Source organism: Panicum hallii, chromosome 5, assembly GCF_002211085.1.
Source record: "Panicum hallii strain FIL2 chromosome 5, PHallii_v3.1, whole genome shotgun sequence".
NCBI lineage: Eukaryota > Viridiplantae > Streptophyta > Magnoliopsida > Poales > Poaceae > Panicum > Panicum hallii.
The window spans coordinates 9,733,042-9,747,594 of record NC_038046.1 but is presented as its reverse complement, the minus strand read 5'-3'; the positions used below and the strand labels follow the sequence as shown (position 1 = coordinate 9,747,594).

The window sequence follows — 14,553 nt, the reverse complement described above, 5'->3', positions numbered from 1 at the left end:
TTATGCTTCCTCTGCATCCAGTAATCTGCAGCACTCAACAACCATCAGGAACCTGGAGACTGAGTTCGTGCAGCTGTGTTCAATTGTTTCAGTTGTCCTAGTGTGCTACCTTTACCGACGCACTGTCGATATGAGTGCAAAGATAGGAATTGAAGGACGTGCAAATGAGATATTCAGTTTTCGAATTCAAGATAAGACTTGCTCTGGGATATTAATTTTGACTGACGGAGTTTGTTCTTGACCCTGACTCGTGAGGAGGAACAAAAGCTAAGGATGACGGCCTCACCGCCACCGGTCTTGGCAGTCATCGGCGCGCGCGACACCTCTCCTCGAAGTCCTCGCGCGTCGGTGCGTCACCGCAAGCGCACCGGGCGGCCAGTCGCCGCGTACCGCCCCGCCCGCATTCCGGACCCGGCCGTAACCGTAAGGACACCGCAGGTGGAGCTCTGGCGGCGCTCATGCTGCCGTGCCGTCGAGCCCGTCCATCTGGGCGCGAGTACGTAGCTCCACCGGCAAGCGCTGCACCCCTCGCCGTCGCCGCCTGTGTTTTGGCGTCAAACCTCGCCGCCGCGATCGCGACGGCGACCACCACGTCGATGAAGGCACCAGTTGATTGGAACTTCCCCCTGGCAAGGTGGAACACGTTGCGGGCCATCTCTTCGTGGGAGAGCTGGCGGTGGAGGCTTCGGCGGCGTGGCCGCCGCCAATGGTGCCGCCTAGTCGGGCAATAGGAGTGGTCGGTGTTTCATCTACCGTCCAGGGTGGACGGTAAATAAATGAAATACCGTCCACCCCCTGGGCCTATGTCAAACGTTCGATCGGGCTTGTGCGGCCGAGATCGGCACGGATAGCCGCGAGTAGCGATATCCTCTCCTCCTCCACCTCGCGACGCGTCTCCTGCGGTTCCCCTCCACAACGGGCTGACCAGCCTGAGCTCTCGTGCGTCGCGGCGGCGGCGGCACCGCCCAAGAAGGAAGCGCCGGCAAGAATCGCCGCAGAGCCAGGAAGCGTCGTCTACTCTATGCCGGCGGGCTGCAGCCGCGGCGTGAGCATTGGCGCAGTTCAACGGCTCCGAGGTGTGATAAAATAGATCGGGTGGAGATCGTTGTCTTGCCGTAATTTAGAGCACACTGATTCCTTGTGAACTTTGCGCGCTTGGAACACGACTCGCTTCGCCCGCCGCCCAGCTGGAGTACAGCGCCGAGGAACTTGCTCGCGAGCTTTGCGCCCTTGACGCAGATCAGCGCCGCCGAGCGCTTAGTGCACTGGCATCCCATCCATTCTCGTGGACACACGACCAACGCCTCCACTAGATTGTAGAAGTTCCTCATCAAGTAATTCAGAATGGGAGAAAACTGGGAAGATCACGGACGCCGCCACCGATCAACTCCAATCCACTGCGCCAGGGATCTCCACCAAGTATGCAAGGCGTCCAAAAATCCACGGTGATATCCAAGTTCTCACGCGTGACCACGGCACCACGCACGTGTTGCCGCGCTCTGCTCGCGTGCCGGCCGGCCTCGGAGCACACCGCGGCGATCTCGGCGGCGCGCTTGCCGTCGTGCGGTGCCGCGACGCCGGCCTTTCAATGTCTAGGTTGATCCGTTCAGGCTCATGCCCGCCGCGCACGACCCGAACCGCCGCCTGTCCGGCTGCGAGAACTCCGCTAGTCCAGATCCCGGACCAGCCGCCCAACCGCGGCAGCGCGTCCAGAGAGTTCGTCGCCTCAGCCGCTGAACGCATCCATCTGGACGAGTAGCTCCACCAGGACACGCCGGTGCCCGTGCTGGTGGCACCGGCCGGCCGGCTTGGCACAATGGCGCCACGCCCCAAACAGCGGTGCGGCGGCGGCGTCCTCCTCTCATCGATGAAGCGGAGAGCGATTGCACCGCCTTCTCCCTGGAGGTCCAGACTCCGGAACACGTCCTCGCGCCGTCTAGGTCCCAAGAATGCTGGCAGTGGAGGCCACGACGGCGTGGCTGTCATCATTGGCGCCGGCCGGCCCGAGCCAGGGGCGGACGGTATTCAATTTACCGTCCTGGGGTGGACGGTAAATGAAATACCGTCCAACCTTGGGCATCTCGCAGCCGTCGGATCAAAATCGTGCGGCCGAGATCGATGCGGACAACTGCAGGCAGCGAACGTCCTCTTCGTCTTCCTCTCGCGACAGGCCGCGCGGCGTTCTGTCCCCGACGACGACGCGCTGCTGCAGCGTTCCTGCGCAAAGCTCCCATGAGCTAGAGCGCGGCGGCGCCCAGAAGAAGCTGCCCCCAGGATCGCCGACGCAGAAGGAGTCCGTATCCGGAAGCTGGCAGCCAGAAGAAAGCGACGGGCATGGAGACTTGAGGCTGATCGTAGGCTTGCCCGCCCGTGCTCGTCAATCTGGACCAGCAGGCGGCGCCTCGTCGGACCGCGCCGCCGCACTCGTCGATAAAGATGATCGACGTCCTCGGCGAGCATCGTCGTCTTGCTGGTTCTGGGCGGGCATCTCAGGAGCACACCAAGCGCCGGGTGCGTCGGCGCGGCAGCGGCATAATTTGGTTGGCAGGACCGTGATGAATGAAGCAATGAGTAGTTCAGTACTATGATCTCCGTCGATATTCACACTTTGCAGATCGTGCAAAATCGTGCCAGGAATAAAACAGAACAATCGGCAATATGCTGGATTACTCTACCATTCGGCTCATCCATGCTAGTATAATTTTCTTAAATGGATGCGGCGCTTATGGGCATTTGAACAGCAGTAATCCAGCCCGGCAACAAGAGGATCCTGCGGACGAAGATATCTCCTTGCAAGTTCACCATGGTTGCTCAGCCTGCTCTAGCACTGCTATGGACCCTAGCACAACTGAAACGAACTGAACAACCCACGCGAACTCAGTCTTCAGGTTAGTGTGATGGTTGTTGAGTGCTGTAGCTTATTGGATGCAGAGGAGGCATAAAACTGATCAAAGGATTTGGAGAATAAAATGTGGAAATACGAGCGACGGGGGCAGCCAAATCCCAAACGCAGGATTTGGTATGTTTGAACAGAGGACTGAGAAACATTGGATCACATTATTACTCTTGCAATGATTCCAAAAAACGAACACGTGCGGGATATATTGGAACAAGGAACAATATCACTACTACTAAAGCAACTTTTCTGAAAAAAGAAAGCACTATACTACATAATGAACACTTGAATAGCTATGTACACATTACACGCCTGCATTACTACAACGACATTGAAGGTGTCAAGGTGTGGGAAGGGCTACGTACAATTCCCCTGTAGTTTCACGTATACGACGTGTGCCTATACATACATCACTACAACGTCTATACTTCGATCTCCCCCCGTTCGCAGAAGGCCCCAGCAATGAACCAGGCATCTTTCTACGGCTGTACGTCCACGTCCGGCCATCGAGTCGGTACGCTGAGCGCAAGATGCAAGCAGCAGAGTGGATCCGATCCATCGATCTAGGCGTTCGAGTTCCGGGGCACCCAGCAGCAGTGCAGGCCGTAGGGCATCGCGTACGGGAACTTGGCCCGCGCGACCTCCTGGAACGTCTTGGCGTCCAGCACCAGCGCGTAGGCCGACCCGTCCCTGGCGCTCACCATCGAGATCGCCACCCCTGCCAAGGTTTCCCAAACAAAACATGTCAGCCACGGCGGTGATCGTCTGATCGAGTAGTTTGGAGAACACGCGCAGGCGGATGCATGCGCGAGCTCAAGGAGATCTCGAACACTAACCGTCGTCCTCCTCCACGGCGCCGGGGCGCGGCACGAAGAAGGGCTCGGACGGCACGGCGCCCTCCTCGTACCAGTTCTTGGCCGTCTTCTCCACCAGGTCGACCTTGGTGAGGGTGTTGGGGAAGTTGCAGGGCCGGCGGGCGCCGCAGGCGTAGGCGTACCGGTACCTCTTGCCGACGTGGGCCGGGTTGATGCTGCACATGTCCATCCCGCGGCCGTGCTCGTCGGGGTCCAGCGCCGACTCCAGCTCGCCAAACGGGCTCCCGTCCAGCGGTATCCTGAACCGGCCCACTCTGTTCCAACCCATCAGAGGAGCCCATGTGGTAAGAAATGCAAATCTATCCAGCAGAGCAAGAAGTGGTGGTAGTAGGAAGGTGCTGCAGGCTAACCCACCTGGCGTCGGGGAGGACGTCCTGGCCGGCGGAGGACCGGAGGTTCTGGAGGCGGAGCTTGTCGAGGATGGAGGTGTCGGCGTTGTGCTCGCAGCAGTCGGCGACGATGGCCGTGACGCGCCCGTCCTCGTCCGTCTCCTCGTACGCGTTGATGAAGTGGAACGTCACGTACGGCGGCACCTCCACGCTGGCCACGACCCTGCCGCTGGCCTTGCACATGACGTGCATGTAGCTGCCGGACTCGAGGTGCCACTCGAACTTGTACAGCGGCGTGGGCTCCGCGCGGAGGAGGTTCTTGGCGCAGTACCGGAGCGGCATCTCCGGCACCACCACGTAGTGCTCGGTGACGGGGAACGAGTGCACCCACCCGGGCGCGGGGCCGCCGCGGCAGTCCACCCTGCCGACGAGCCGCCGCTCGTTGGTCCCGGCGTCCATCCTGACGACCGAGTAGCCCGGGCGGATCAGGTCCGGGATCAGCGTCCAGAACTCGGTGTCGGTCACGATGGGGTGCGCCGAGTGGACGAGGCCCCCCAGCTTGTCCGTGAACTCGAACTTGCCGAGGGTGTCGAGCGTGTCCGGGTCGACCACGATGGAGCCCTTGATGGTCTCCGTCAGGCAGAGGACGCGGCCGTCGCCGAGGCGGACGACGCCCGTGTTGGAGTTGTCGGTGAGCGAGGAGCCCGAGAAGAGGCTGGCGAGCTGGCCCACGGCGGAGAGGAAGCCGTCCGGCTTGGGCACCTCGGAGAACTCGCGGTAGCACACCTTGCCGTGCGCGCGCGCCGCCTTGTACGCGTCCGACTCGATCTGCCGGTGCGCGCCCACCGCGCGCCCGCTGCGGAACGAGACGCGCACCAGCGTCGCGTACCCGTCGAACAGGTGCCGGAAGCCGTAGTCGCCGAGGTTCCACAGGCCCGGCCCGTTCCTCAGGTACGTGCCGTCCTGCAGACATTGCGGCCACAGAAAATCCATCCATGTTAATTAGTTTATCAACAAGCTAAGTTATCCTCATCATGATCTCAACATAGACGATCTCGTGGTTAAACAATGATTAGACTGACGACTAGTACAGTAATCACAGCTTAGTGAGAGCATATTATATGATCTGCAACGAACCGTATTATATTGCACGTACGTACGTACACCGGCTTTGTTTGTTTCGTTTCTGCAGGTCACTTTCAGCTAGCACACGCACGTAGAATCAAATTGGGAGGAGCAGTGGTCTCTCATAGTCTCATCGCTTGTGGAGGTTGTGGTTAGGGGACAGCTAGCAACAAGGTTGTGGACGCAGCCTTTTTTCCTCAAAGTTGCTGGGGGTAGCAACAAGCTAGACTGCAGTGATCGCAGGACAGCGACGCCATTGTCGCCGCTGCCATGAGTAGAAACAACAGAGAATCTTGGTATATATGTTGTGTTCCCCGCAAGCATCGTGAGTGCCAAGATGCCATGCCACCGATCTCCGAACCTTTTCGATAGACCTCGACTAGGGTAAGCCAGTGTCGCCCTCACGTTCGTTGATATGATCGCAGCTAATAATGGATGTGGGTATGCAAGGGCGCGATTCTCCAACAGCTGATCCAATGAAAAATGACAGTTTGGCCTAAAATTACTGTTCCTACGTCCGTGCGTACGTGTCCAAACCGCTGGCCCAAAGAGACCCTATTGGGCTCAAGCTCAACGCATGTGTGCTTTATAGTTTACCTTCTGTGCACAAATGTTTGGTGCTGCCTAGCTGCACTAATTAGCTAGGTGATGCTTGTACGATCAAAATGGTTATGTTAATTCTAAAGATTTTTGTTCCACACAGTAGTATATATGAGCTGGTCTAAAAGTAGTTATGCCGACTCTCTCTTTTTATGTTCTTCTTCTTCTTTTTTTGTAGAGGAAGATATGCTTGCCTTTGCCTATATGTATTGGAGATGATCTGAGAAAAGTGTCATTTTGTAGATATATACATGGACTGGGCGGACTTGGAATCAAAGTAACGGAAAAGATTCAGATTCTCCGAGAAAAGGCATGGCTAACCTTAGCTTAGAACACTCGAAAAATGTTATAGAAATGGAGGGGTTACGGTCGGTTGAAGAATCATGAAAAGAAGCTATAGTTAGCACAAAAAAGCCATCAGATCACGCTTTTTCCAAAAACAAAAACTAGCCAGATCGAAGACAGCGCGCACGCATGCATGGCGATGGTGCTATATATGCAGTTGATCAGTAAACAAATGGCGAAGTGGTACCCACCAGCCAGAGCGGCAGCTCCCCTTCCACCTCCAGGGCCCCCTCCCACCTCTCCTGCCGGACGCTCTTCCACGCCGCGTGCCCACCGGCGCCGCGGCCCCCACGGCGGCGCGGGGCGTCGACGACCGCGGGCCGACCTGGCGGGGCCGGAGCTATGGCCGGCGCCGGCGCCGGCGTCTCCGTCACGGCGCTAGCCACGAGAGGATGCGCCGCAGCCCGCTTGCCCTTGGCGCCCTGCTGGCTGGTCGCCAGACGACCGGGCACCGCCGCGCCACTGCCAGGCCGCCCGGCGGCGGCGCCGGACATCGCCGCGAATACACAGAGCGACGATGCCATCGTGGGAGACATTGCGGGAGTGCTCTAGGGTTGCGCAGCAACTCTGTGGTGTGACGTGTACTGCTAAGATTTGGTTCGGTTCGGGACGGGTTCGTACTCGTCGAGAGGAGGCGTATATATAGCCGCCGGAGGAGGACGAGGAGGCGACGGGGGCAGGGGGTGGAATCTTTCGCTGTGGAAATTCTCGGAGCAAGAGGCCGCGGCGCCCTTGTTTGGATTCCGTTGTCAGGTTGCTGGCTGTCGCCGCGCCCTGGTTTCCTCCGGTTGGTGGGGGGCGAGCCAATAATCCAGCCGCGCGCGCGGGCTGCGAGTCTGCGAGTGCGACCAGGGGGTCGTAGTCGAACGTGCGTTTACGTCGCCCGGCGACCACTGCGGGCGTCCTTGTCGCCCGCGCGGCCGGGTCGTCGCCCCCAAGATAAGCAGGCAGGTCCGTGCGCACAGGACGCCGGTTCGTGCGTGTGGGCGAGTGAGTGTCGCGGTCGCCGCGGCCGGTGCCGGTGACGAGGCCGGGAAAGGAAAACCGCCGGTTTGGGCTACGCTACACGGCGCATGCGGCTGTCGGGGTGCACGGTTACGTGCCGAGATGGGTTAATCGACGGATCGGCCCAGGTGATAGAGGTAATTTTTTTCTTTTTTCTTTTTTTGCGAATAGGTGATAGAGGTAAATTGACGTTTTGGGAGGATTGATATCGATCGCGCGCTAAGATCTCAAGTAGTCGTCCCTGGCTGGGTTTTTTACATGTTTTAACCGGTCGTTGTGGACGAAGTGATACATTATAGCGGCTCGATAATCTACCGGAAGTGACCACCGAGAAAAGGAGAGCTTTGGAGGTACTCAACTTAATTCCAAAAGAGTTGACAAAACTAGCCATGAGATGAAAGGATATACCAGTAGCTAGTAACAATGTAGTTTACTTGGTTCTTATAAATGTAATAATAACTAGTTTATATGTTAGAATATAATGGCAATTGGAAACTAGCTGGAAATTGTCTGCATATGCTGGGTAGTGTGCGTTAGCCTCATTTCTTGACCATAACTTTCAAAGTTCCTAGTTACCTGGCTTATCCAAGCTTATCCACCTAGGAAAATATAGGCACCTTTATCATCACTGTGCCCACCGGTGAATTCTTCCCGCTTAGTCCTCCATCATCCGATCACTGTGATGCCTTCTCTGTATCTCCATTCTTGTCTTACCAGCACCTCTGAGAAATATTGATAAAGTTATCACAAGCATCTCACTGTTAACAGGCACATCATCAATCATTAATTAAAAGAATAATGTTGTTAATTAGAATAAGCTTATAAAAATTGCAATGTAAATATCCGTGCTGAGTCTAGAACTCAATCTCGGATGGGATCCACCACAATGAACATATACTTAGTTTTCTACATGCAATAAATCATGAGATAAATAGATGGTAATAAGACATGCTCAAAAGGTAAATCTAATAAAATTTTAGGAGCAAACATCAAGAAAAATATGATGGAATATATAATTGATCCGACTGGAAGGGTTCTTGCGAATGCAGATTTAAGTGTTTTCTCGAATGAAACCGACCATTAGTTTAAAAGGAGATTGCTTGCGACGTGTCCCACTACTTCCATTCCATACACTGCTTTGGACTATTATACTGGGTTAGTGCTGAATACTTTGGAGTTTTGAATAGCAAAGCAAGCCAAACTTCTGACCAACGTATGTGATGCCAGCAGAAAAAAGTGAGAAAGACCTAGGGAATATGCTGATTCCTGCGTGGGCATACATCATGTTTCTCTCATCATGGCCAAGTTGCCCAACAAATGCTAAACTTCCACTAATTATCAGGGTCGTCCTGGCTATCATTCTTTATCTTACTTATTGCATACGCATTGATTTATTTTCTGGGTATATACATATATGCTAATTATTTTTACAACAACAACAAGAAGAAATAATTACTGTAATTGAAAACCACCTGGGCTAAACATATATGTAAAAGAGATGAACCTAAAATAAATAAATAAACAAGTTTATTGCTGTAATTCTAAGCTGATTATTAGGTTGATGGCAATTGGTATTCCATGTCTTTTTGGTTGATTTAAATCTAGCAAATTAATCAGTACATGGCTTTTGGTGATAAATAAATAAAAACAAATGATAATTATTTAGCATCTCCATTAATAAATCTGAGCCTTGCTGATAGTCTTCAAGAGTCACGTCAAGAAACCACAAATTAAACAGCTAGATAGCTCTCTTTCTTGGTGAAGTGAAAAAGTGTTTCCGGCCTGTCCAAATATGATTGGGAGCTTGCCTCCAAAACTTGCAAAGTGGTATATATGTCTATAGATTATTTAAAGGAATTTCCCCCAAGTTTAACTGGCGACCTGAGTCCCTTACATATTAAGTGGGGAGCATATATATTACTAGAGCAGCCTAGAAAGGCATCATTCTTTGGGGGACAAATCTGCATGGCGATGTTATTAAAAGCAATTTTATGCTACATATGAACCGCATATCCAGCTGAACAGATTAATTTGTTGAGTAACATGGATTTTCTATAAATTAGAGTTGGCAATAATACAACTAGCAGAAAGTTCCAAGTCAACAGTCAGACTCAAATTTTCTAAGATTAATTAAAAGTGAAATGTCAATCAATCGTACAGTATTTACTTTTTTGATGACCAAGAATAATGCATGCTAAAACAGCTAATAGCGGAGCTAAATGGAGCAACGTCGGACTATAGTCACTAATGTAACTGTACATGGACACAAATGCTTACTCTGCCTCAAACGGAGATTTAAAACCTTGCCAATTATACTATCCAAGAATTGCCCATTCATCATATCGGAAAGGTGTTCAGGTTTTTCAACTGCAAAATAATTTAGTAGTTTCTGAGTTAATATAATATTATTCGATGTAACTTTCTCCTTAACTTGTGCTAATATATAGTTACAAAGACACTCCGATCATCAGCAACATTGATGCGTACTGAGATGAAGGCCATGGCTATTGATTCAACTTTTACATCGTTATATTACAAATTCTAGTATTCAGTACTCCCAAATTATAAAATAGAAATCAAAATTATGGAAGTAGACACACGACGCGCATGTGAAGATGCTGGAACAACTAGATTTACGTCAATGCTAGATACCGAATTGGCATCATTCGCCACACACATCTAAACTTGACTCACTTCAATCAGCGTGTATCAGTTTACGGCCTAATTAAAGTCCAACTAAATGTACTTTACATAGTACTCATGCTCCTAAGCAAATCAAACACATGCATGATCTGATAAATTCATGATCCTAATTTGATGATGTATACATGGTACCCCTGTTTGATTGTGTGTGTGTGTATAGATAGATGGTCGGTGAGTATGCACACACACTTTTAGGCTCATCGATCATGCATGCAAATAAACTGTACTGATTTACGTCCGAGCCTAAACTAAGCTAGTGCTTGCAGTAAGAAAAAAAATGCCCGTGATGCGTGCACATGATCGAGCATGCTTGTAGTAATAATTAATGTTGTGGGAGTCGTGTAGTCTTCGAGCCTTGTTGATTCTCCTGCAGGTATTCTCCATGCATGCTCCGGCGGGGACATGAACAGGAGTATACAGGCTAACTATAGCACAGTTGTAATTGTTAAATGGCTAAAGAGCGAGGTAATTAACTAGCCTGCAGGTTTGTTGATCTGGGGAACATTTTTTTTCTGGATAGTATTTATATGTGCCCTGTGGAACATAGACCAAATCAAAATCAATCAGTGAGACACTAATAACGTAAGACGAAATTTAAGGCTTTTTTAGGCTTTCTCGGCCTACGAGTTTCTCGGTTGATGCCACAACACGTTCTCTTGAAGAAAAAAGCACGCGCCCACATTCGCACACGGCACGCCCACCAGCTCGATCATCACGCAACAACAAACACACACAACTCACACCTTGGGCTGGCTATGGTCTAATAATAGAATACTACTCCTACTAGAATTTGCTTTTGAGAGGGAATCTATGCTGCTCGATGGTATGGATTCCTTACCGCCGCCCAAAGTGGAAGGAGCTAGGCTAGCCGATGAGCCCCCAATAGGTGGGGAAAAGCGAGGCCGCTTTTGCCACGGTTTCGATCGTCGACCACAGCAATCATGCTGTTCTTGTATGATCCCTGCTCGATCGGCGACCGGTCGAGCGCCCGCCGGATCGCGAAATCCGTCGCCTTTTTCCACCCCCGGTTCCGGCCACTTCTTTCGTTTTCTGAAATTAAATTTGCTCCGATCCGGCCACTTCCGTTCTTCAACTCGCAATGATAATGCGCGCGGGGAGTTTCCGCTCACGATCATTTGTTGTGCGCGCCGGGAGAATCCAATGAGATCGCCGGAACCCATAAAATATTGATGTATTATTGGTCACTCGATCTGTAGGCAAATCAGAAATGGACAAAGTGGAGGGGGCAAATTAAAGCCTGCGTCGTCATACTAGTATACATGATGCGTAAAATATGTCTCCTCCTTTTTGCTTTGATTTGTTCTCGACAGCAGAAAAAGGATCGATCGTGATGCTGATGCACGGGACGTCGTTTCTCCGAGTGACACATTGCAAGCTAGGCAAAGAGCCGCCAGATTCAGTTTGGACGGTGGACGGCGCTGAGGACTTCTAAAAACTAATCCAACAACTAATGATGGCCGGAGCACGTTACGTTGCACAGCTAGCTAATTGTGCTTGGTCAGGCAGCTTGCTGCTTTTCTTTTTGACTCGACAAAAGAAACAAAACACGCACAATGCTACATGCCCTCGTCTCATTGTTAAGAAACATAATTAACATGCATATGCGTTTAATTCCATTGCAAGTGGCAGCTCTTACATGTACATGATGATGTGTAGGGGCAAAAGCTATCTTCCAATATGGTGCATAGTGCCAAGAACAGCAGTTTCTAGCATGGCAAATTACCACTCTGAATATTTGGACGGAGATGATGTGGTGGTCGTACCAGGTCCACGACGGACGGTCCACGTTAATTATCAATTAAGCATAATCTTTCTGTATCCACGTTAAATTATCAACTATAAGCATAATCTTTCTGTAAGCACTTGCATTGGTATTCTGCAAAGGGAAGTGCACGTGCTATTGCACAACAATACATCACATCTTAAGTACTAGTATATGTTTTTTGTTCTTTATGACTTCCATTAATTAGCTTTTTTCCTAAACAAGGTACAGAGGCAAATGATCAAATGTCAAATTTAGGAAGTACTTCCTTTGTTGAAGATATAGCATGTATTTTGTTTTGGTTTGGTGGTACAAGTTAGTTAGACTTTCACCACTATTTTATCACAAAACATAAGACCAATTTATATACTACAAAAGCATTTTAAAATACAACTGCAGCTTTATACATTTCTTATATAGATTAAACATACTTACATCTGAATAAGTGTTGTGGTAGATATACATCAACACACGCTCCTACACGAACTTGTAATTTTAAGGCAAAATAGGCGTTTTCATCCCTCAACTTTACCTCATGGATCAAGTTTATTTCTCAACTTTCATATCGGCCAATGCAGTACCTGAAGTTTTGTTTCTAGACCAAACTTGTTCCTCAACTTTCGAATAGGCCAATCTAGTTCCTCTAGTTTTATTTTTATGTCAAACTCATCCCTCAACTTTCACTTTTCTTTTTATTTCACTATTCGTCAGCACACATACTTTCATATGCAGCTAGTAGTCAAATATATATATATAGTTCACTAATCCATCTTAAACCATCTCATCTATTTGTGATCCTAGTCATTGCCTATATCCATCGCGTATATTGTAGGTTATGTGCTTAACTCAATCTTTATATGTGCAGCAAGTACTAATGAGTCACTGCATTTTGCAAAATCGTGCACTATACTCGTTTGTTTAGGCCAACCACTCTCAGAGATTATACTTCTAAGCCTAATGGGTATAATCCAAATACTTAGCTAGACTTCTAGGCCAATTATTCTTGACAAACTTAATCTAACTTACTATCTAGCTCCAAAAAATTAGCACACTATCTTTGTAGCAAATATACGCATAAAAGTATATGGAGATGATTAAAAATATTTAGATATGAAAATTTTGAGCTCTTAAGGGATGAATCCGGTCCAAAAATAAAACTTGAGGGACTAGATTGGCCATTTTGAAAGTTAAGGAACAAGTTTGACCAAAAACAGAACTTGAGGGAGTAGATTGGGCAATTTCAAAGTTGAGGGGCTAACTTGACCCTCGAGTTAAAGTTAAGGGACAAAAATTCCTAATTTTAAGAGATATAAGCAGTGTAAGAAGTTCATCGATAAATTTGAGGTGCATAGCTAACCAAAATTGATTATCCTTTCCCTCTCTCATTTATTCATATTCTAACTCAATACTCATATAGATACATTGCAATCTTTATCTGGTTCTGATGTGTGATAGACTTTAGTTACCAATCCTCTATATATTTTGTCGTTGTGCTCATTGCTTCCTACATGTACATATGATCTTTATATGGTAACACACAACATGAGAAAGGTAATAATATTATTGTCAATGATGCTTGGAGTTGACTGTTTTTGTGACAATTTTGTGATTCATCTCTGTTTTAGGGGGGGTCTCGTGACGATTAACATGGAGGTTTCAACAAAAATCTCTAATTAGTAATAATAGTATTCTTAATGATGATTAGAACCTATCCAATTGATGGCATGATGCTTTTTTTTGAGAATTTTAGTATTTATACATCTTTTCTAGCAGCTTTTAATCCGTAACCGTAAGATGGGATACCAAGTACTTCTGGTACTGCAAACCGAGTTTTTCTCGAGCGGAAGAATTAGCAGGAAGCATGCACCACGGGTCGGAGTAATATAATCCACACGCGTCAGTTTGAGCATAGCCACAACCCGAGTATTCCGATCAAGCAGAGAGATCATCAGCAGCATCTTTGAAGCTCTTATATTCTCCGTGGAGTCCCTCTCCAGAGCGAACGTTTTGTGCCTTGTAGTTTCGTGCTTAGGTCCAACTCGTGAAGTGAGTGTGTGTGTGTGTGTCTCCATCAATCCTGACCCACCGGCAATTTCTGGCACGTACGCATTGGTTGTCTTCATCGACCAGCACCTTTTCGGGCTCAACTGCATGCACACCTTCCCCGCAAAAAAAAAAAAGAGAAAAAACCTGGATGCACACTTGGCGCCCACAGACGCAGCGTCATCGATCCGCTCCGTCAGGCCGTCGAATCGGCATATTCTGTCCCTACTAGCTAATCGTTCATCGATCAGGGAGCATGACGGCAGCAACGCACCCGATCGACGTTGACACGCACAAACAGCGATCGATCGGTGGATCTGCAATCGGTAGCAGGAGCTAAGCTAGTACACGGCTGATCGATGGTACATGATGCATCGATGCAAGATCTGCGCGCGTTTTCTTTGCTTTCGTGACACCCCGCCCCGTTGCTGCCGCCCTTTTCAGCAGCAGGGAGCCGGTGGCGAGTTCCATCCGAATTGAAAAACAGTCAAAAGCGGGCAGCACGCACACGCACGGTGCCACTCCTGCCGCCGGTGGTAGCTAGCTAGCATATGGACGCGCATTGGGAGGCCGCCATTTCACGCCGCGCATAGGCACCAGGCACGGAATATACCGGCATGCACGCGCAAGCCTAGCTAGCTACTACTAGCTAGACGTAGATATATACATATATACAGACGAAGTACTAGTACAGTAGCACTCATCAATCGTGCCACAGCCAGTCAGCCACGAGCCACATACTGACACACACTGACAACTGCACTAGCGCGCGTACAAATATAATGGGTTGAAAATGACAATAGCGTGGGCGTACGCATACACGCCCGCATGTGCGCCGGCGACACACAC

General features: G+C 49.7%; 1 protein-coding gene across 1 annotated transcript; it reads right to left on the bottom strand.

Moving 5' to 3' along the window:
- Positions 1–3,141: 3,141 nt before the first annotated feature.
- Positions 3,142–6,767, bottom strand: LOC112894614 (carotenoid cleavage dioxygenase 8 homolog B, chloroplastic). The gene is made up of 4 exons (XM_025962378.1): positions 6,362–6,767; positions 4,126–5,063; positions 3,733–4,025; positions 3,142–3,614 (listed from the first exon to the last, which is right to left on the bottom strand). The coding sequence occupies exons 1-4, from the start codon at positions 6,704–6,706 to the stop codon at positions 3,460–3,462; spliced, it is 1,731 nt and encodes a 576-aa protein (XP_025818163.1). The 5' UTR covers positions 6,707–6,767; the 3' UTR covers positions 3,142–3,459.
- Positions 6,768–14,553: the final 7,786 nt, after the last annotated feature.